The sequence below is a fragment of the Quercus lobata genome, chromosome 11 (genome assembly GCF_001633185.2).
Source record: "Quercus lobata isolate SW786 chromosome 11, ValleyOak3.0 Primary Assembly, whole genome shotgun sequence".
NCBI lineage: Eukaryota > Viridiplantae > Streptophyta > Magnoliopsida > Fagales > Fagaceae > Quercus > Quercus lobata.
The window spans coordinates 45,520,097-45,543,799 of record NC_044914.1 but is presented as its reverse complement, the minus strand read 5'-3'; the positions used below and the strand labels follow the sequence as shown (position 1 = coordinate 45,543,799).

General features: G+C 36.2%; 2 protein-coding genes across 2 annotated transcripts; both read left to right on the top strand.

Moving 5' to 3' along the window:
* The first annotated feature begins 2,258 nt into the window (after positions 1-2,258).
* Positions 2,259-8,375, top strand: LOC115968985 (DNA replication licensing factor MCM4). Its single transcript, XM_031088539.1, has 18 exons — positions 2,259-2,362; positions 2,476-3,174; positions 3,268-3,396; positions 3,503-3,584; positions 4,394-4,526; positions 4,614-4,685; positions 4,772-4,897; positions 4,985-5,098; positions 5,215-5,427; positions 5,516-5,614; positions 5,839-5,999; positions 6,341-6,437; positions 6,528-6,689; positions 7,122-7,202; positions 7,285-7,363; positions 7,471-7,607; positions 7,697-7,750; positions 7,874-8,375. The coding sequence occupies exons 1-18, from the start codon at positions 2,329-2,331 to the stop codon at positions 7,946-7,948; spliced, it is 2,547 nt and encodes an 848-aa protein (XP_030944399.1). The 5' UTR covers positions 2,259-2,328; the 3' UTR covers positions 7,949-8,375.
* A 1,641-nt stretch (positions 8,376-10,016) lies between these two features.
* Positions 10,017-23,460, top strand: LOC115967820 (V-type proton ATPase subunit a3-like). Its single transcript, XM_031086969.1, has 18 exons — positions 10,017-10,372; positions 11,333-11,377; positions 11,927-12,046; positions 12,125-12,232; positions 13,708-13,818; positions 13,910-14,083; positions 15,878-16,015; positions 17,443-17,550; positions 17,676-17,783; positions 17,892-18,040; positions 19,125-19,278; positions 20,209-20,369; positions 20,469-20,675; positions 20,897-21,080; positions 21,174-21,257; positions 21,367-21,560; positions 22,599-22,658; positions 22,916-23,460. The coding sequence occupies exons 1-18, from the start codon at positions 10,217-10,219 to the stop codon at positions 23,127-23,129; spliced, it is 2,475 nt and encodes an 824-aa protein (XP_030942829.1). The 5' UTR covers positions 10,017-10,216; the 3' UTR covers positions 23,130-23,460.
* The last annotated feature ends 243 nt before the right edge of the window (positions 23,461-23,703 follow it).

Genomic DNA, 23,703 nt, shown 5'->3' with positions numbered 1-23,703 from the left:
AACTGTCTTACAATAATCTGAAAAATTGTTTAAATAGCCAACAATAAAAACCCTAAAGAAACCCTAATCATTAAATGTTCGGGCTTGCTTAATTTCAAGCCCAATAACTAGCATGCTCCATCCATAAGGCCACAGGTTGGGCCGTCTTCTTTTTGCTCTTCCTCCTATACGTGTGTGTAATTGGGGGCTTGTACCTTGTGTCCGCACCAGGACCTAGGGGTACTGGTTCAACCTACACCTACTTGAGAGAGCACGAATGCTTTCCCATCCTTGTCTAGGCTTCTTTTAGGTATAGGTTTCTCATAGAGTTGAAAGGTATATATGGTCATAATCACTTTATATGATGGCACTTAGGAATTTTATTAAACAAGTAGGAAAAAAAAATCAATGGGAGTGAATGGAAGAATAGAGAAATGTAACATTATTAATAGTTTATGTTGCATATTTGTTAAATATATTGTAAGTTGTAATTTTATAAATTGGATTGTACAAGATTTTAATTGTGAAAGTGAGGAGAGACAATTTTGCATTAGTTCGCTTGAGTGAGTGTTAACTGTTAAGCGATGCTCTTTGTCTGAAATTCTAATGAGTTGGCTTGAGTGAGTTTTAGCTGAACTTCTCTATTTAGAAATTTTGATGAGCTGGCTCAAGCAATGTTCAAGCAAGATTGACACGTGTTTTATTGACTAATTTAACATGATTTCATGTGCCTAATGGTTAGAATTGTTTCCAACTATTTTTTTGAAAGGGTATAACATTTGACTAGTGTCTTTTCATGGTGCCTACTAATTTGAAATCTTACTATATCTTTAAATAGAGGACAAGTTCAATTATTTTCCGCAAGATAAATATTATTTTTGCAGAACAAATTATAAAAAGAAGCTCTTGAGTATTTTTAGAATTCTTATATCTAGATATTCAAGTTTTGCATCAAGATACAGTGACTATACACCTCAAAACCTTATATTTTGTTATTCTCTTCTCCGCTATCCCTAATGGTTTAGAAATGGGAAGAGAACTTCTAATAATTTGTGTATGGAACTTCATGCAAACCTTAAGGATAGGGGCGGAACCCCACTTATCAATGGGGGGCCTTCCCAATGTATATATATTTTACAAATTTTTACAAGATTATACCTTAAAATTAATAGTTGGCCCCTCCAAAAAATAAGAGCCTCTATAAATAAAAAAAAATAGAAAAAAATAATTGAACAACTAATTGTTGTGTTTCAAAACATAGTTGTTAATTACATCAAACTATCCACCTTGTAACAAAAAATAGTACTACATTTTTATAGTTTTTTTTTTTTCTCTTAATTGACAAGTTCTGATTATTGAGTTCAAATAGTAAGTTTTTAATAAAAGAAATTTCCTCTTTGAGTTATTTGATTTTATTTGGGACTAAGCCTTTTATTGTTGCTGTTGTTAAGTTTCAAATTATTTGTCAATACTTGATTTAGACACAAACGTTAAGTGAACCAAAAAAAAAAAAAATCTACACTGAGGATATTTTATGTTAGGGGGTGATAGTATTTCAAAAACAATTTTCTCTTGGATATATATACATATATATATATATATTTTTTTCAATTTGGGACTAAGTTTTTTTGTCGTTATTGTTGTTGTTATTAAGTTTCCAATTGTTTCCTTCTCAAAAAAAAAAGAAAAAAAGTTTCCAATTGTTTGTCAATGCTTGATTTAGACTAATAATGTTGAATAAAAAAAAAGAAGAAGATATTTAATGTTAAGGGCTGTTAAACTCCAAAAATGAGAGATTTAAAAAATTACGATTAAATAGTGGTACATTCTTGTATATATTGATTGCAAAATAGATAATTTGTGTATATTCATTAAAGTTTATAAAGATGATAATTTCATTTCTATTCTATTCTATTCTATTATATATCTACACGTATTAATATATAGTTCTGTAAATGTATGTATGTATTGATGTGTAATTCCGCCCCCAAACCAAATAAAGAACATTTTTACCAAAAAAAGAAATACATGGGAAACCAATGGGCCTCGGCCTGCTTTAACGTTAACTGCCGATTAAGGCGTCATTGATTGGACTCCCAGCCTCTGCATGTATCGTCCAATCGGCCGAATAAATGTCAAAACATCCAGGCCTATAATCGCTTTTTACAGCCCAAGATTTAGGAAGAGGCCCAAATGTGTTAAAGCCCATTCAATAAAGCCCACAAAAAATTTCTGGCGGGAAACTCACTCCCTCTTCCCGCCATTTCTTCTTCCTAACCAAAATCACTTTCCGTTCTCACCTTCCAATCTTTCACTCACTCTCTCATTTCTCTGTCTCTCTCTCTAGCAATGGCTTCTGATTCCTCTCCCGCCAATTTCAACGGTAAGCTCTCTCTCTCTCTCTCTCTCTCTCTCTCTCTCTAAATATGTGTTTGTAGTTTGTACATATATTTCATTGAATCTCATTTGATGTCAATTTTGCCCCAATTTTCACAGGACCGACCTCTCCCGATGACTCCTACTCTAGCCCAATCGGCAACACCTTCTCATCCCCCGGCGACGCCAGGCGGCGGAGCCGTCGCCGATCTACCACTCCTTCGGCATTTGCAACGCCGCCGCCGAACCAATCCCGATTCGCCACCTCGGATGCAAACCCAGCCCTAACCCCAACCCCTTCTTCTCGCCGCGGTGGCCGGCGTGGAGGGAGAAGAGCTACTTCAACCACTCCTGTTAATGCCGCCGGCACTCCCACTTCCACCGACGACGCGCCGGCCTCCTCCGAGGGCGGTGAGGGCTACGACGCCGACGATGCTCGGCCGACGTTTGTTTGGGGGACGAATATAAGCGTGGAGGATGTGAACGAGGCGATTTATCGGTTTCTGAAGCATTTCCGGGACAGTTCCACGGCGTCTCAGTCGGAAGATGGGTTGCTCAGGGAAGGGAAGTATGAGATTGCGATCAAAAGGGTCATTGAAATTGAGGGAGAATCGCTCGATGTCAATGCACGCGACGTGTTTGATTATGATCCTGACTTGTACACCAAGATGGTTAGGTACCCACTCGAAGTGCTCGCGATTTTCGACATTGTTTTGATGAACATGGTGGGGCGAATTAACCCCTTGTTTGAAAAGCACATTCAAACTCGGATTTTCAATCTCAAGAGCTCCACTTCAATGAGAAATCTTAACCCATCTGGTCAGTTCTCTCTTTTTGCTTCTTATACATTTTTTTTAAATCCATATTTGACTTTTAGGATATTTGTACTGATTCGGGTTGTGTTTTGATTAGATGTTGAGAGGATGGTATCTCTAAAGGGTATGATTATTCGAAGTAGCTCGATAATTCCCGAGATTCGGGAAGCTATATTTAGGTGCCTTGTGTGTGGTTACTACTCAGACCCTGTTGTTATAAATAGAGGTAATTTCAATTGGGGTGTTGTGATTGTTGGTTTAATTTGTGTCATAGTAATTGTTTTTGTTGAAATGAATGTATTTAGTAGTTGTTGACTAGTGAGTTTAATCAGGACAAATAACTGAACCCAAGATATGCTTGAAGGAGGAGTGTCAAGCTAGGGACTCCATGACACTGGTTCACAACCGATGCAGGTAAATCATAGCTTGTAGACTGTATGAATATTGTAATCAACTCCTGCTTGTAACAAATTTTCACTTATTTTATCTTTTGCTGATGTCTGTAGTTCATAGAAGATTCTTTATCGGCAAGTTATTATTTTTATGTATTTTAATTTCTGTTGGGAAGGGATATTTGATGTTCATTGAAGTCTCCATTTTTATTGTTGCTTGCTGTCAATATAGCTAGCATATATGAAAGGATACTGTACAGAATCTGATATTATTTGAGGTGTTTAATTAGTCTGTCCATCTCTTGGGAACTCAACTTTCCAAACAGTGTAGGTCTCCCTCTTTGGCTCTGAATTCTGATATCAATTTCTCCAAACCCCTTTTATAAATTACCTTTTTGCTAGAATGCTCTATATGGTTGTGGTTTCTTATATAAAACATTGAGTTTTATAGACTTTTGTGTGCGTGGTTTTAAGCTGGCATTGAATCACTTACAATTAATCAATTGGAAGTGCGTGTAGCCCAACTGAAGATGAAGTTCAAATCCTTGTATAAGTTTTAATAGCGGCTGAATAGAGTCCACATTTGAATTCCTTCATTCTAGTTTCAGGAAGCTCATGTCAGGTCAGTAGTTGGGAAACAACTTAAGCCATATTCTAGTCTTATCAATCAAGTCAAAGCGCCCAACTATCCGTATGGAGAGTGAGATAAACTTTATTAGGATAAATTGATTCAAGTTCTTCCACAATTGGCTTTCATGGACTTGGTTATTGAATTCTGTATTGTTTCAATCATATGAAATCATGATCAACTGGTTCTGCTTCCAATTTCAGGTTTACGGATAAGCAGATTGTGAGGCTTCAGGAAACCCCTGATGAGATCCCTGAAGGAGGAACACCACATACAGTGAGCTTGTTGATGCATGACAAGTTGGTAGACACTGGAAAGCCAGGTGACAGAGTTGAGGTAATACTACACCGTAACATGTTGATCTCAAGAAGAATCCTCACTTTTTTTGTATATCCGATTAATGAGTTCCTCTCTTTGCATTAGGTTACTGGGATTTACAGGGCTATGACTGTTAGAGTTGGACCAGCACAGAGGACTGTAAAGTCATTATTTAAGGCATGCGTACCACTTTGCCCTCCGTTAAATATAATGGTTGTGAATTATTTTGTTTGAATGTAACAATATTTTTCTTTTGATTACAGACTTATATTGATTGTCTTCATATAAAGAAAACTGACAAGTCAAGAATGCTGGCTGAGGATCCCACCATGGATGTTGACAATCCAACAGGCAGAAATGTGGAAGATATCTCTTTTGACGAAGAGAAGGTATATCATTTTGTGCTTTTTTTCTCTCCTCTGGCATAGGTTTAGTATCTATTGCCTTTTTCACTGACATCCTTGTTCATGTTGAAGGTGGAGCAATTGAAAGAACTGTCAAAACTGCCTGATATATATGATAGACTAACCAGGTCGTTGGCACCAAACATCTGGGAGCTAGATGACGTGAAGAAAGGCCTTCTCTGTCAGGTAATTACATAGATTGACTCACTGATTCACAATTTCTTGTTGATAGATAAGCTAATTTTGTAATTTTTTCCTTTTTTGGTAATGTTTGTGATCCTATATGAGCTATTTTTGTGCAGCTTTTTGGTGGAAATGCTTTGAAGTTGGCATCTGGTGCTAGCTTCCGTGGAGACATCAATATCCTTCTTGTTGGTGATCCTGGAACCAGCAAGTCCCAGCTGCTGCAGTACATACACAAGCTATCACCCCGTGGCATTTACACCAGTGGGAGGGGAAGCTCTGCTGTTGGGTTGACTGCTTATGTTGCCAAAGATCCTGAAACAGGGGAAACTGTATGATCCTATGTTATGCGATTCTTAAGCTATTTTGTAGAAATATGTGAAACCATAGAATTTTGATTTTTTTTTAATCACTCTTTAGGTTCTGGAGAGTGGAGCCTTAGTTTTAAGTGACAGGGGCATTTGCTGCATTGATGAATTTGACAAAATGTCTGACAATGCAAGGAGCATGTTACACGAGGTTGGTTATATTAGCCTTTTTCCACTCAATTGCATGAGGTTGGTTATAGGATTGTATTTTACTTTTGGCAGAATATGGCATTCCACAGGAATGGGATGCTAAGCAGCATTGGTAGTTATTACTTTATATTTTGACCTGATTAATGCACTCCATGACTCTTCTGTTTGTCATCCATGCACTGCACTTTTTACATTCTGTCTTTAATTCTACTTCAATTCTCCCAGGTTATGGAACAACAAACCGTGTCAATAGCTAAGGCGGGAATTATTGCATCCCTTAATGCTAGGACTTCAGTATTGGCTTGTGCAAATCCAAGTGGTTCCCGCTATAATCCTCGCTTGTCTGTGATTGACAACATACACCTTCCTCCTACCTTATTATCCAGGTGAGAAGATACCGTCGTCATGCTAAGAAACTAGAATAACATCATAGGTATGAGGCATACTAAGTGGCCCTAAATATTTTGTTGCTATGGGATTGTCTTTGTGTGTCTAGTCTGAGTAAATTTGTCGTTGCTGTAACTAAAATTGTTGAATTGGTTGTGTTTTTACACTGAATAAACTGTAATCCCATAAATACCACACCCATGATGGGTTGGACCCCAAATCTCCAGTTTGAAAGGAAAAGAATCGCATTATAATGCCATCAAGATAGCTTTACATTTGGTGTGATCAATTGGTGTGGCTATTGTTGACTAGAACTACACTATTTGTAATGCTTTCTCAGGTTTGATTTGATTTACTTACTTCTTGATAAGGCTGATGAGCAGACAGATAGGCGCCTTGCCAAGCATATTGTTGCATTGCACTTTGAGAATCCTGAGGTTTGAAGAACCCATGCCATCTTCCTTGTTTAGGAATCAATTTTCAATTGTTTCTTGTTCATCTGTAAAATTTCCTTTCTCTATTTGCAGAGTTTAGAACAGGATGTCTTGGACCTTTCTACGTTAACTACATATGTGAGCTATGCCCGGAAGCATATTCACCCGCAGTTATCTGATGAAGCCGCCGAAGAGTTGACTCAAGGGTATGTTGAGCTGAGGAGGAGAGGAAATTTCCCAGGAAGTAGCAAAAAGGTAAACAGTTCTGACATGGTTCCTAATGGGAATCTCATGTTTACTTGCTCAAATAAAATTGATAAATTAAGCTTTCTTGTATTATATGACCATGTTCTCCCTATCCAGACAATTTCTTAAACCTGTACAAGATTCTATATTTAACAGCACATAGCCAGTAGTATGAATAATTAACATATGATAAAGCAAAGTATTGATGGACATTTATATGCATTCTTTTTCCCGTCATATGATGCCTTTCTCTAAATATGAATTTCCTTACGGATTTTTTCCCCTAATTTACTTACTACAAAATTTATAATGATTTTAGCTTTGTATGTCTTTCTATCATGCATTTCCACATAAACTCTTGCGTCTGACATCAGAAATGTACTTATTTTAAAACTTGTTTTTATATTTGTCATATGTTCCTGGATTGGACAAATTCAACAGGTGATAACAGCAACACCTAGGCAGATTGAGAGTTTGATACGCCTTAGTGAAGCCCTTGCTCGAATTCGATTCTCAGAATGGGTTAGTAGTGCTTGCTTTGTGTATTGGCTGTGTACAGTATGTTCATTGAGATTAGAATTCATATATTTCATGATGCATGCAGGTTGAAAAGAGTGATGTAATGGAGGCATTTCGGCTTCTGGAAGTTGCAATGCAACAGTCAGCAACAGATCACTCTACTGGTAGCTATTCAGTAGCACTTAAGAATACAAAAATCCCCCTACCTGATTATGTTACACTCAGTCAAATAAATCTTAATGATGTGTTTCTCCAAATTTTTTCTTTCAAGGAACCATTGACATGGATCTTATCACTACGGGAGTTTCGGCGAGTGAAAGGATGAGACGAGAGAATGTATTATCAGCAATTCGCAGCATTATTATGGAGAAGATGCAGCTTGGGGGGCCCTCAATGCGCTTGTTGGAGGTGTGTAAAATCATCATATTTAATTAATTAATTTATTTTTATATGCTATATCATAACCAATGCCTAAATGTGCTTAATTTGACCTGTAGTTGCTGGAAGAGTTGAAGAAGCAGAGCCCTGGCCCTGAAGTTCACCTCCATGATGTAAGTTTATAGCTCTTTATCTCTCTCTGGCACGTGCATTTGCATGCAGGCATACACACACTCAAAACAGTTTCAGCGAATGATCATGCTGATGGTTACATTTTTTTTCGTTTAAATCTTCAGCTTAGGAATGCAGTTTCAACTCTCGCAAGTGAGGGATTTGTATCTCTCCATGGTGACACTGTGAAAAGAGTATGAGGGGAGGGGAAGAACTGGTGTTGGTTGTTGAGATTGATATGCCAGAGCTACAATGTCCAGGCTGACCCGCTTTCTGTAACTACATTCAAATCCGAAGACCACCAATTTGGCTACACGAGGAGTATGCTAAAATGAAGTTTCAAGGTCTGGTGTGATGCTTGTATATGCTTTTTGTAGTTCCTACCATTTAGTTGAGTGTACTAATCTTTCCATTGATATTAACTTACCATAAGTATTACTCTATATGTCTCCATCAAGCATTTAAACTTTGGTGTTTTAATTTCACTAGAAATAGGTAAATTCTGTGCTATTGTGACACTTGCATGGAGGAATGTATGGTGTGCAACCTAATGTCTTTGTAGATGAGAACGGGGAATGAGATCTGTAATGAACTCTCGAACAAAATTCTGTGCATCCATTGCATACACTAAGTCTATTACCACAATAATTTCCACAACTTTAGCCACAATTTGCTTACATGACGAGTTGTAAATGATAGAAAAAAATGGTGGGGCCATAATTCCACCACTCACAAATCACCACATGGATAATTTGTGGCAAAGTTGTGAATTACTTTGATAGGGATTATGGATGGTATTTTAGAATCCCAGCAGGTCCTTGCTGAACCCAAATCATATTTCACTTTCAACACAAGTGGGAATGTGGTTTTATATGAGGGCACAGGATTTACACTGGGGCTCACCTTAATGCGACAGAAAAGTGTAGTATATACTGGCTATATTGAATAATTTGACATATCTTTTGTCCCTGTTGTGTCTAAATTCTCAACCTGTGCAATTGGGCACAATATTCCTTTTTTTGTCAAGAGATCAATATATAATTTTTTTTTTTTTTTTTGCATTCAAGAGATCAATATATAAGATGCAGCACACAGCATATAATAAATCCCCTTGACTAAAGTGTCATTGGAAAAGTTAAGGAAAAGAGAATTTGCTTTTTGTAAAAATTGAATTGAGAACTGAACAAAGTTAAAATGCCTAGAATAACGAAGTTTCGGCTAACAATATGTCGGCATCTAACTTCTTGTTTTGGAGTCTTGTGGTAAGGCTCAACTTCGGCGAACTTTCATGCTCTCACACAGCCAATACGAAAAAGACAGCCAAATTGTTTATATGTGGATGTTATAATTAACCAAGTTCAATATTTGCCTTAATTTGCCTTAATAAGGAACACCAAACTGTTGAACCAAAAATTACTACGAGAATCTCATTCAGTCATTTTCGAGGCTACACATCTTGGTGCAACTATGTCCAATTTCGAGCCAACACGTTCCTATAACAGATGCAGTGACGAAATTTGTCAAGGGCTCCCGACAAAGACTTTTTAATTTTTGGGATGGAAAAGACAAATTAAGACATGTGTATAGACACCTCCTTCTGCTTTCAACGGAATTGTTTAGGGATCAAATTTTTGCTCCTCTGTGTATACTTGTATTTGTCAAATTAATTAGAAAATTTTGAAACTAATGAAAATTAATTAAATAAATTTTGAATTACAACTAACACCCTATTTTAAACACTTTCCTTCCATTAAAAGAAAAACTACAGTGAGATACATGCCCATTTTTGGCTTTGGGCTCACTTCTTTTTCCTTTTTATTTTTTTTATTTAATGTGTGTGGAGGTAGTTTCAATCTATGCGATGTTAAGTTCTACCATACATCAATTGATTTTTGGTTTAGGTAGAAATCAAACTCCAAACGTCAAATCTTTTATTCAATGACAATAGACTTCACTAATTTAACTAAACTTAGTTATATGTTTTTCTATGGTGACGGTAATCATATTATATTAAAAAAAAAAACAAATGGATTTAAAAGGAAATAACAGTTCAACTACTTTAGGGAAAGAATACTTTACTTACTGCCTTTTGCCGAAAAAAAAAATACAAACTAGAAACACTTCAAAAAAAAAAAAAAACACTTAAATTAGCATAAAATAGAATTTTATGGAAAAAATAATAATAATAATAGAGATGCTTAATAAATATAATCAAATATAATAATATAAAGAAAAATAAAATCCAGAAAAGAAAAAGGCCCAAAAAAATATATATATAAAATATTAGAAAGGGATGTGGATGCTTGTGGCGCTAAAGATCAAGAAAGCCAAAAAACAATCTCATTTCTCTCGTGACGGAGATCGATCTAAATATTAATCTATCATATCAATCAGACTACGGAAATCAGTGTGTGTGTGTGTGTGTTTCTCTGTGACTCTCACTGCGAGCGAGAGCGAGAGAGAGAAAAATGGGCGAGGTTCGAGGAGGAGGAGGAGGATGTTGCCCGCCGATGAATCTGTTCAGGTCGGAGCCGATGCAATTGGTTCAGCTCATCATTCCCATGGAGTCCGCTCACGTCACCGTCTCCTATCTCGGCGACCTTGGCCTCCTTCAATTCAAAGATGTGCGTACTCTCTCTCTCTCTAATGGCTTATTTTTCAATTTTGCGTGGTGATTTTCGGTTTGGATGAACCCTAGCTTGATTTTTGCATATGTGAATAGCTATAATTGAGCTCCGATTAGCGGTGATATTTTGCTGTTAGATTTTTGGATCGACGTGATTGTGATCGATTGATCGAGGAGTGAGTTTGGTTTGCGTTAATGTTATCGGAATTTTGGTACGAGTTAATTTAACGCAGTTTGAAGTGGCATTCGGTTCAAAAAATAGTTTGATTTTAATTTTGTGCGAATGTGTTGGAAATCATTGTTTGTTTTAGTTGCTGATTTATTTATTTATTTATTTAATTTTTTGGTTATGCATATGAAAATATCTACAATTGAATTCCGATTAGTGATGATGCTTTGCTGTTATGATAGATTTTTTGCTGAATTTTTTAAAATTTTTGATTGATTGAGGAGCGAGTGTTTGGTTGCAAAAATAGTTATCGGAGTCTAGTATGAAGTGAAATTCAGCTTAATAATTTGATTTTAATTCTGTGCAAATGAATCGGAAATTGTTGTTTGTTTTAATTGCTGAGGACAATCTAATTAATGCTTTAACTTCAAAAATGACAATGATGCTATTTCTAGGTTTTATAATACATTTAGCAGCGCAAGAAAGTGGTTATTGGTGTAATTAGCTTCAGGAATATCCATTATATCAGGTCCTTGGTAATCACTATGTTACACATTTTGAGTTGGGAGCCTTTTGAGGCTTGAGATATAGGATCCGAGTAGAAATAGAGGCTCGATACTGTTAAGCTTATGAAGGATGACATAAGGAAGTTCTGTTGAAGTATAAACATGATATCCTTTGTATATTTATGTACTATAGATACTTAAAATTATGATATATTGCTTTGAGAAACTTTTCTTTATGTTATATTCCCCACGCTTAATAATTCTGATGCTTCGATTCTTTCAGCTCAATGCGGATAAGAGCCCATTTCAGCGGACTTATGCTGCTCAGGTAATGGATTTTTGTTCCATGTAGGCAATCACATTATCTACTTGCACTCATTGTATTGCTTGCCCCTGTAAATTTCTATATACACTGGAATTGAAGTTATAATGTATAGCAAAAATTGAATATGTTTATGCTGTGGATTCTTATATATTTAAAATTATTATGGATTATGATACTATTTGCTTCCTAGTTAACCCCATACATGTGGGTGTTTTCAGTGATTCCTCTAGCTGAAACTAATAGAGAGTGGAAAGCTTCAGCTCATCTTCGCTGTTGGGATTGGTCATGATTATCAGTTCTTTGTTTGTAAAAATCTGTGGCTTGATAGGTTATAATGGAAGTTTAATAAGATACTTCTAAAAGTCTCCTCTTTTGTCAAATTGTGAAATTGATGTCTTGAAGAAGCACTAACATCCCATTCTTGAGCTAATACAAAATCTTTATGATTATCAAATAAATAAAACTCCTGTATTTTAAAGATGTTAACCTCCCTTTTTTTTTCAAATGTGAACATACGGTCATTATGTTTGCTAATTCTTTTTGCATATGAAGATAAAAAAATCTGGGGAGATGGCACGCAGATTACGTTTTTTCAAGGACCAAATGCTGAAGGCAGGTTTTTCTCCAAAAAAGTCTGCAACACAAGCTGATATCAATATTGATGATTTAGAGGTATATTGATATTTCCAGTACTTGGCTTAAAATGGTTTTGGTATTGTACTTTAATTTTTTTATTTGGGCATGTGCCAGGTAAAACTTGCTGAAATTGAGGCAGAGCTGGTCGAAATAAATGCAAATGGTGAGAAGTTGCAACGTGCTTATAATGAACTAGTAGAATATAAGCTTGTTCTTCAGAAGGTACAGTTTATTTTTCTGTATAAATTGGTTTGTTAAGGCTTAAGATGGAAATTTGATTTCCTAATGTTTTATCCAAGAATTAAGGCTTGATTGGCTGTGTTTTTGTTTGTGAGATTGAAAACAAAAGGTTGTTATTTGTTATTCTTAAAATAAAAAATCTGTTTGGAAAAAAAAATTAAGTTTTCACTTTGACCTTGTTGGTTTCCTTCCTTTGATGCCACTGCAAAGTGGCAGTGATTTGACCTGTGGGGGGATGCTTGGTGGCGGGGCATGGGTTTGTAGTGGCATGGATTTGATCAATTTCAGTGTGGGCAGCTATTGGAGGCGATATGGGTGTTTGGAGTTGTGTGTTTCTTTGATTGGGTTGGACGGTGGCAGATTTGGTGGCAACCATGAGCATTGCAGGTGGTTTTGCCATCATGGGTTAATGGGTTTTGGGTGACCAATCAACCACCATCAAACGATTTTCAAGTGGTGGCCAAAAATCACCATATAGGATCAGGTGAGGGTGGGAGTGAGTGAGAGAGAACCAGCATTGGTTAAAGTATGTCAGGAGGGGGTTGGAACTTTGGGAATCACGGCATCCTATGGAACCTAGCAAAACCTCTACCAATTCCACAATCCAACCTCTCCTGACATCCTCCCCACATTAGGTAGACTTCAACCACATGCCGCCTCTCCATGTGGCCACACCAGCCAGACCAATCCCTTGCAAACTGTTTTAAATTGTTTTTTTTTCATTAACACAGAAAACGCTTTCAAAAACTGTTGGTCTATCATAGAACAAAAAGGTTAGTTATAAGGATGGATGCAACCTGGTATGATGAAGTTAGTCACTAAAGCAAGGCAAAAAAAAAGATAAAAATCGGTAAAGGGCTTCTGAATCAATAATTGAAATGAGTTGATGTGCCTGCTGATCTGTGAAAAGTTTCGTTAGATAATTGTTGAGTCACTTATTGACGTAGCATTAGCTGCTGACCTTTGGGTCACATTGCTGGTTTATGAGTTATGTACACCTTGCCTCAAAAAGAAAAAAATTAAATCTATTCAAGCAACACGGTTGAGGCTTGTAATTGTTATTGATTTTCCAATGGCATGAGACATGCATTGTGTACATTCCCTGACTTCATGGGCTGCAATTCATAAAAGTACAAACAAAGACGCACACAGATATTCCTTGTACTATAAATTATTGTAATCATGTAGGTCTTGTGACTGCCCACTTTGGCATGCATACACTGACTGAGGTGCATGAAGCTCGAGTCTTAAATTTTTAGATGTCCTAAGTATTAAACGCTCCATGTTTTAGTCAATTAACAACTTTCATTAAATATGCCGATTAGCAATTAGTGATTATGCAGAATTCAGAATTCAGTTATTTCTCACTTTATTTTGTTTCTTTCATAGGATGTTTATCCTTGTGATGTAAAGCTATAACATGACAATCAAATAAATGAAATATTATTTTGTTTCAGGCTAGTGAGTTTTTTCACTCAGCTCGTAGCAGCGCCGCGGAACAACAGAGTGAGTATGCATCACGTCAAATTGGTGAAGAATCCTTGGATACACCTTTATTATTGGAGCAGGTACAAGCTTAAATTGCTGGTTTATCTTCTTAGCACTAGCTGCAGCTTGTTTTACCTCAGTGTAATTAATTTTTGTTTGGCTATTGTGAAGGAAATGTCAACTGATTCATCAAAGCAAGTTAAGTTGGGGTTCATCACAGGCCTTGTTCCTAGGCAAAAGTATATGGCATTTGAGAGGATTCTTTTCCGTGCTACTAGGGGTAATGTTTTTCTTAGGCAGGCTGTAGTTGAGGACCCTGTGACTGATCCTATTTCTGGTGAGAAGGTGAGTAAAAAAAATTTTCCCTCGAAATGTCCAATTCTAGTAAAGATGGGAGGCAAGTAATTATTATTGTTTATAAGGATAACAATCTCTTGAAGCTTGTTATCTTGGATGCACCTAAAAATTATTATCTAAGCTTTTCTTATATATTGGTATTGTGCCTAACCCTGACAAGTCTGTTGAGGATCCATAGTCGACTCCAAAATTTTGGGACTAAGGCTTGGTTGTTGCTATAATATTATGCCCTTGCATTGCATGATCAGTTTAATGCATGTAAGATCAAGTTTTTCTTATATGTTGGTATTGTGCCTAAAAATTATTTTATAATTGTTTATTAAATAATTTAGTATAATTATGAAACTCCTGTTAAATTTATTGAGGGGGGATCTTATAAAAACCATGTTGTTGGATGAAAATAGTTGGAGACTGAAGTTGAAAGCTTTGTGGCTAAGTGAGTGTAATAAAAATTCCATGTCTCCAACTAATTTCCTCCAACAGCATGGTTTTAGTTAATAGTGACTCATTAAGGGCGTGAATTGAGGATGATTTAAAAAGTTTCTGGTTTTAATTAAAACTTAATAAATTTAGGGTTTAATTTGAAATACCCCAAACTATAAGGAAAAATGCAATTTACCAAAGTCTTTAATAAAGGTTAGCGACTTGGCACAAAGATAAAATAGTCACTTGGCACAACCTTGGCTATAGGACCTAACTTTTATTATATAATATATGATATGATTTCTTTGTACCAGCTGCATTCTTGTGCAACTGTTGGAGTATTGGTTGGTAGTTTTGACTAGCCGTACTGGTTAAGTTGTAAGTTGTAGGGGCAGTTGCTAGTTCCAGCTACATAGTGCATTTCTAGACAATGCTCCCGTTTGTATGATATTGGTTAAGTAGTAAGTTGTGGAGGCAGATGCTAGTTCCAGCTACATATTACATTTTTAGATAAATGATCTTTTATCCCATTTATATAAAAACATACTTCCAGACCAGATGTATTGCTCTCATCTATGGGTCCATTTGTTTCAGTTTTCAACTTTGTATATTCTTTGTATCATCATGAATGCATGCAGATATATAAGGACATAACCATGGTCACCCGTGGTGTATGTTGGGTGGATGATTTTCTCAATCTTGAACTTCAGGCTGGCCGTTCTGAGCTATGCTCGTTACAAGAGGGAAAGGCTAGTATTGGTGAGGGCTATAATCGGTGTTTATGAACATGATCCTAGAATGAATGTCAATGAGAGCTTTGGAATATCAAAACAAAAGTGATTCCTTTAGTTTCATACTCTGTTGTTTATCACAATCTGATTGGGTAGCAAATTTCCTCCTATCTTGCTCTAGAAGAGAGATGAAAGGAAAGGGAAAAGATAGTGAGAGACTAATGGTGCTCAGGATGAATGCAATGCCCTTTCCTTCTTTGTTTGAATGCAATGTTTACACTAGTTATTTGTACATGAATATGTGTTTCTAAGGCCTAAGGAAAATTCAGATGCTCACTGATGCAATAGCCTATCTCACTCGTTCACAAGCATGTGTAAACACAAACTTTACAAATGTGATGGTTACTGTTTCAGCTTGTTTATTCTCTCTCTCTCTCTCTTTTTTTTTTTTGGAATTTCAGCTTGTGTATACGTGTCATATAGTCTATTAGCTTTTTCATAAATTGTCATGCAATCTATGAGCATTTTACCTGAAATCATTATTTAACCTTGCTGTTAATTTTGCCTATTAATTTAGTTTTCTATACGCTTAGATTTCCCTCTCTAACTTGTATATGTCTTTATTCAGGTTGAGAAAAATGTATTTGTAGTTTTCTACTCTGGAGAAAGAGCAAAGAACAAAATTCTAAAAATATGTGAAGCTTTTGGAGCAAATCGCTATCCTTTCAGTGAGGACTTGAACAAACAAGATCACTTGGTCACTGAGGTATGTCTTTATTTTTATTGGGTTATTTGATATCATAATGTGGTAGATTGCTGTCCTTTTACGTCGAAAATTTTTCTCTCCAGCCAATTAATTCATGGTTTCTATTGATTTATTTTTTGTATGATTTGTTTCCTGGTTTGTCTTGTCTTCATGCATGGAATGAGAATCAACTTGGAATTTGAGACAGATTAATATCAGTGGGTGAAATGTGATAGTCCTTCATTATCAGATGAATGATAATTTGATTCTCTGATATAATTTGTTAATCAATCAGACACTGCATGATGAACTCTGTATCCCAGCTGCACCAATTATCTTGCCAAATGAATCTAATTGACAAAAGTCTTTTCTGACATGTGATAGACTTCTTTTGATGTGTAAATAGTAAGGGCTAAACATGTGATAGATTTAGTGGGTTTGGTAATTTGGTTAGACTTATATGGGAATCTGGGTTGTAACATGTAAGTTACCCTAGTGCTGATCAACTGTATGGTAGCATGGATTAAGGCATGAATCTTGAAATTGTTTTTTCTTGACTTTCTGAGTAGCAGACCCAAGTTCTTAGATCTTAGTTGGGAAAGTTTTTGGCGTATATGAAAGTTGTGGAGGTTGGATAGATAATCTGGTATACCTGAATTTCCACCATTTTTGCTGTAGGCTTGTGTTCACCTTCACTGATAAAGCCTTTCTACTTTAGTCACAAGTACTTGGGAATGAGAAATAAGAAAAGATAAAATTGGTAAACAAAAAGCAGTGACTGAATTTAGTAGTGTTCAATTGTTTGTTTAGAAAATTGGAGCTGATAAATAGGTCTAACATCTGACTAGGCTTGTTTGTGTGGTTCTCTTGATGGAGTCATGACATGACTTTGTCCTTGCCATTTGGATCAATGTGCTCATCCTTTGATCATCACACACCCAAAAATTTTAGATGGTCCTTGTCATAGCTGTTGGTCCCCCGTTTAGTTATCACCCATCCAAGATTGTGGACCATCCTTGTCTTGGCAGTTGGCTTGGTCCAGTTGTTTTTATGCCTAGAACAGTATAGTGGACGAGTAGTAAACGTTGTAGTGGGTTCTCGAGCACTATAATGATTGGACATGAGCAGGTTGTATAATTTTCTACGCTTACCAGCTTGCTTGATTTCTAAGAACATGACATGTTTCCCCAGGTGTCATGTATCATTGTATTGGCATGCTTGCCTATAAATCTGGAAACCTTTTTCTTTGTCTGTGTATTGTACCTGCCATTAGAGGTTTCCTGTTTCTTGTTACTCAATCTCTGAATTAGTCCTGGCTTTTGATATGCTTTTTTAATTAATGGAAATTAAAATTTGTATGTGCATATAACACATTGGGTCTTCAAGGCTTGATCTGTCATATTTCATACATTGATATGGGCTCAACTTTGTAACCATTTTAAGTTCAGGTTTCAGGGAGACTCTCAGAGCTGAAGACTACTATAGATGTTGGACTGCTGCAACGGGACAATTTGTTACAGACTATTGGAGATCAATTTGAGCAGTGGGAGTTTTTGGTATATCTGAATCGTGTTGTTATACTCAGTGAAGTTTATGCACTGTGTAGATAATTAAATAATTTGGTGTTTGCTACATTGCAATACTTTTGGTTATTTAACAATGTTTCTTAAAATTCGTGAAGGTGAGAAAGGAGAAATCTATATATCACACCCTGAACATGCTTAGCCTTGATGTGACAAAAAAGTGTCTTGTTGCTGAGGGTTGGAGTCCTGTTTTTGGAACAAAACTGGTATTCTTCTCCTTCTGTTACATCAGCATCAAACAAACTTTTCAGCTATGATATACAGGTTACATCTTTTATCTAGATACTCAAACATGGCTGGCTTGACTTTTGCAGATCCAGGATGCATTGCAGAGGGCATCATTTGACTCTAACTCCCAAGTTGGAGCAATTTTCCAGGTTTTGCAAACAAAGGAATTACCACCTACCTATTTTCGGACAAACAAATTCACTTCTCCTTTCCAAGAAATTGTTGATGCATATGGGTGGGTATCTCTCTAACATTGTGTTCACTTCTACTATATCAATGGTTGAAAATTGTTGTTGATGATTGAAAGATGTGGAGTGAATGCTAAGTGCCTGCTTGCATAAATGCCTCTAGCCACATGCTACTATGAAGTTAAACATAATCTGAACTTTGACTACACCTTTTTAGAACGTCCATATGTAGTGGACAAAATTTAACATGTAATAGATTAGTTAGTGTAGACACAGCTTTCCTCCAAGTAGTTAGACCAAAGTATTTCAATTAAGCCATTCTAGTTCCAATAAAACAATTAGGCCCTTATAAATTTGTAAGTGCTTCAATGTAACATCCACAAGTTAAATTGGACAAATTTTGTGCTTTGACTATCATCTGATGATCTTATGCATATTTTCACAAGCTTATCATCAAATTTACTTCTGATATTTGTATTCCATATATTTTGGTTGAAACTTCAGCCACAAATTGGTCCTTTGGGAGATGAATTTGTAAATTGGGAGAATAAATGAAATTAGAGTTGAAGGGATCAAATTGAAATTTTGGTCAAACTTGAAGGGGGCAGAGTATATTAAAAACTATTAAATGCTTCCTCAACAATTTTTCTTTATTCTGCTAGCAGAAGTGCCTATGAACTCTAGCTCAAATGGCACCTCTTCCTCTTGTAAGAGCATGGTGGAGGGTGAAGTTGTGTGTTCAAGACCTGGGTGTATGTAAATTGCCACACCAGCGCGGGCCCCCCCCCCCCCAACAAAAAAAAAAATCCCTGGCAGAAGCAATTATCATTCGGGTCAAATTTTGGGAAACTTTTACATGTTTTGATTTCATTTTTTATCCACCATAGCCACTTCTCTCTACTAATGTAATTTAAATGAGATGATAGCTCTAATAATAGGAAAAAACATATATCTGTAATTTGTCCTTTTTTTTGGCGTGGTATATAGTATTGCACTTATTCACATGGTAACTATTTATGAAGAACACATTTGTAGACTTAATAAATCTAATATACACATAAATGGAAAAATTAACGTAGGAGTTCTAGATTTACATATAATGATAAAATATGTTATTTGATGTAAATGCAGGGTGGCTAAATATCAAGAAGCAAATCCTACTGTATACACTATTGTTACATTCCCGTTTCTTTTTGCTGTCATGTTTGGTGATTGGGGGCACGGAATATGCTTATTACTTGCAACCTTATTTCTAATAATCAGGGAGAAGAAATTTTCCAGTCAGGTAATCTTTAGAATTGTGTTGTGATACTTTAATATTTATATATTAAAATGCAAAACAGTATTATAAGATTGTACCATTCCAGCATTTTATTTCCCCTACCTTCATAGTTGCATTACTCTATGCCTTTTCTATATCAAGTAAATATATATTCTTCTTTCTGTAATAATGGCTCAGTATTATGCCCATCCTTCTGTTATTTTGTAGATAATATGCTTACACCCAGGAACCTGCACAAACCAATTTGATAATCATTTTTTTGCCCTGGGTCTGTTAATTGCAGTTACACTCTTTACGTATAGGGTCATCACACTTGGACAGAAATTTTGGCAATAAGCGGAATTTTAATGTCTTAATTATATTATGGACTTTGCTGATATTGCTTTTATCAACAACCACATCCTCTCCCCTTACCTGTACATATTGATTTACACAGGAATGCCCTGGGTTCTGGAAAAAAAATCCTTCTCATTTCATGCTTGCTAGACTTTTGTTTCTATTCATATTTATACTTGTATCAAGTTTCCTTGATTATATCTGGAACTTGCTGAATAAACATACGCTATTGTTAATGAATGTTTTAGCATGGTTTAGTGGGATTAAGCGAGTATTATTTAATAGAACTATGCTAAAATGAGTTTTATACCTCCAGCAAGGTAACAACTAAGAAAAATTGTAATGGCAATGTATTGTTAATGAAAACCTGTGAAGTCAAGTATGTATATGCAATGAATGAAAATAAAAATATCTGTAGATGGTGAAGGATTTATTTTGCGCTTGTTAAAAAGCATTCATCCTGCAAGATTTTTATTTGGATATTTTTCTGGTGTACAAACTTCTGCAAACTAAAAGTCAAGTATGCAGTTCTTTTATTATATGTTAAAATTTCTTTGTGGTATAATCTAATTAAATCATTATTCTGCTCATTTGCAGAAGCTTGGAGACATCATGGAAATGATGTTTGGTGGTCGTTATTGTATTTTGATGATGGCACTCTTCTCAATCTACACAGGTTTGATCTATAATGAATTCTTCTCAGTCCCATTTGAGCTGTTTGCTCCCTCTGCGTATGCATGTCGTGATCTTTCTTGTAGGCAAGTGGCTAAACTCTTGGGCACATTGTACTGTGTGATTTTGTATCTTTTAAATTATATTTGATAGTCTAATTGGCTTTGCCCCTTTCTTTTTGGCAGAGATTCTACTACCATGGGCTTGATTAAGGTGCGTCCCACTTACCCATTTGGTGTAGATCCTGTATGGCATGGGTCCCGCAGTGAGCTGCCATTCCTGAACTCATTGAAGATGAAAATGTCAATCCTTCTTGGGGTAGCCCAGATGAACCTTGGAATCATACTAAGCTATTGCAATGCCAAATTCTTTCGGAATGGCGTGAATGTCTGGTAATATTCTGCCATTCTGGTTTTTTGCATGCTTGAGCATTTTCAAGCTTTTCAAGAGCTATCAGATTCATTAATGTGTGTACATCGCATATTATTTTCAATTCTTAACTAACATATGCAAATATCTAATTATTGAATTATAACTTAATTGTACATAACATATTATTTTCAATTCTTTCAGCTTGCTGTTAATTTTAACTTACACAGCTGCATTATTCCAGGTTCCAATTTATTCCCCAGCTGATTTTCTTAAACAGTTTGTTTGGCTACCTGTCCCTTCTTATCCTTGTGAAGTGGTCCACTGGTTCTAAAGCTGACCTATACCATGTAATGATATACATGTTCCTAAGTCCCACTGATGATCTGGGCGAAAACCAGCTTTTTGCTGGCCAGAAGACACTGCAGGTTGCCTCTCATTTTATTCTATTTTTAAATTCATTTTCTTTGAAAACCACATGTGGCTGTTCCTTATTGTACTTTGATTTTTTCCATTACCAGCTTGTGCTACTATTACTGGCCTTTGTTGCTGTACCCTGGATGCTAATTCCAAAGCCTTTTATTTTGAAGAAGCAACACCAAGACGTATGCTTTTAGTTTTCTTATATTCCTGCTACCGTTTCTCTTGCCCAATATGATCATAGTATTATTTTTGTCTATATTTCCTATGGTTCTGATTTTTGAGTTGCTTCAGAGGCATCAAGGCCACTCCTACACACTGCTTGAGAGCTCAGAGGACAACTTTCAATTGGGGGCAAATCATGATTCCCATGATCACGAGGAGTTTGAGTTCAGTGAAGTTTTTGTACACCAACTCATACATACCATAGAATTTGTGCTTGGATCAGTCTCAAATACAGCTTCTTATCTTCGTCTATGGGCACTAAGGTATGCTGCTACAAACTTGAATTTATATTCCAATCTCAGCTCTCGTTCAAATGCATCTGTGATTTTGCATTGCTATATATTGTTAGGTTGTGAAAACAAACCTTATTGTCCTTATCATGAGCTTTCTTCTTTTTGATCAATTTAAGACTTTTTTTGTATTTCTATATAAAGTCAGGTTATTATGGCAGCGACCTGATTGTCCCTATCATGAGTTCCTCCTTTTTGGCCCAATTTAAGACTCTTGTTTATAACATGCAAATAAAACCTTGTCTTCTACACCATGGTGATCCACCTGGCAAAATCTAATTAAAAAATGGCTAGCATGTGATCCTTGTAGAAGATCCAGCTTCTTGACCCACTCAAGCTGTGAAACTTCCTGATTCATCCATTTAAGTCAAGGATGGGCTCCTTCCCTTTTTTGTACAAGGGGCCTTACTCTATCGAATGGTGGGGCACAATGCACAACTCTTGGTGTGTGCTGTATCTCCTTATATTTAGAAGAGCACATGACATCTACCAAGAGGTGCTGTGGTAGCTTTTTCCAGTGTTTACTGCCAATGGGCTCTATCACAAATTGCACTTCCTCTCTCCATGTGAATGGGTTGGGGGTGAAATCATGGGTTCAATACTGGCTGTATACATAAAAATAATTAAAACAAAAGTGATAATTGCACAATTGTTTGGTTCTTAAACCCTGTTGTGCACGGGGTTCAAGTGATAGCATCGTGGTAATGGTATCCTTTTCGATATCTCATTCTCATGTCTATGTTTCAAACTCCACCTCCCCATCCCGCACCATCTACTTAAAAAAAAAAACCTTGTTGCACATGTCTTGTTCAATTTTGAAATCATGGGAACCAATTGAACCTTTCCTGTGGTATGTTATTCACAAAAAAGATATAATTGTCAGTAGCCAATAAATTATATTTGCATGTTTGTTTCATATTTATAAGTAGAGACTAATTATGCATGTGACATGCTTCATATTTGTAAGGGGATCTAATCACGCATTTGGTCTTGTTTCTTCAATTTGTACAGTCTTGCGCACTCGGAGTTGTCGAGCGTGTTCTATGATAAACTTCTAATGCTTGCTTGGGGGTATGTCAATTACTTTCATAATTAAAAGGCCCTTAGAAACAGTTTATTTTTGGAATATAGAGAATTGACCACTGGGTACTAATGTTAAACACACCCTATCAGGGTTCATTTTTCATTTCCTTCATTTTGATCACCCAGTGGATTATTCCCTACATTCAGCATTAGGACTGGCAAGGAATCAGGGCTGAGTTAGCAGTCTTACTGCATAAGTCATTGAGGAAGTGAACGAAATAATAATCCTTTCATATATGTCACAGGTACAACAATGTAATTATCCTTATAGTGGGCATCATCGTCTTCATTTGTGCTACTGTTGGGGTGTTGCTAGTGATGGAAACTCTCAGTGCTTTTCTACATGCTTTGCGACTTCACTGGGTGGAGTTCCAAAACAAGTTTTATGAAGGAGATGGTTACAAGTTCTATCCATTCTCATTTGCATGGACTGGTGATGAAGATGAATTGAGTCTTTGAATCGAATCTTAGGCACTGCAGGCCAAAAACAATGTAGTCGAGTGTGCATAATTATGGGTTATGTTGATTCTTTCATTTGGACATGACAAGGTGAGCTGCACCTTGATCGGGGTTTCGTAGAAGTTTTTTTTATGGTGAGCAGCAACCAATCTGGTTGTTGTTTATTTGTTACTGGAAGGAATAAGCAGTTCATTGTTAGGCCAGAGGCTTGGTATGTAATAGTTGTTGCGGGCATGTGTAATAATAAGAATATTTAAACATCTTTTTATTTATAGCTATTATTATTTATAAAAAGAAGAAAAAAAAACGTAGTGCGTGATGTTGCTGTTCAGAGTGGTTTCTATGTTAAGCTTGTGTGCGCTTGAATTTGAATGAGAAATTAATACTAAATCTGTTGACATAATATCTTTCTCTAGCATGGTTCATTGATAATGGAACCAATTGATACACGTGATTTAAGTGAACATGATAGTGATGATGAGTAGACAGTTTCAAGGATATTGAATCATATGTCAAAATAAGTGGTCATTAGTTTAGGTGATTTTGATTTACACGTGACAAACATGATGCGTTA

Bases quoted from the DNA above. Each gene is read 5' to 3' on its own strand.
- LOC115968985 (XM_031088539.1), top strand. From the start codon at position 2,329: ATGGCTTCTGATTCCTCTCCCGCCAATTTCAACG. The intron at 4,898-4,984 runs GTATATCATTTT...TTCATGTTGAAG, and splicing joins TCTCTTTTGACGAAGAGAAG to GTGGAGCAATTGAAAGAACT. The intron at 7,751-7,873 runs GTAAGTTTATAG...TTAAATCTTCAG, and splicing joins CTGAAGTTCACCTCCATGAT to CTTAGGAATGCAGTTTCAAC.
- LOC115967820 (XM_031086969.1), top strand. From the start codon at position 10,217: ATGGGCGAGGTTCGAGGAGGAGGAGGAGGATGTTGCCCGCCGATGAAT. The intron at 10,373-11,332 runs GTGCGTACTCTC...CGATTCTTTCAG, and splicing joins GCCTCCTTCAATTCAAAGAT to CTCAATGCGGATAAGAGCCC. The intron at 19,279-20,208 runs GTAATCTTTAGA...GCTCATTTGCAG, and splicing joins AGAAGAAATTTTCCAGTCAG to AAGCTTGGAGACATCATGGA.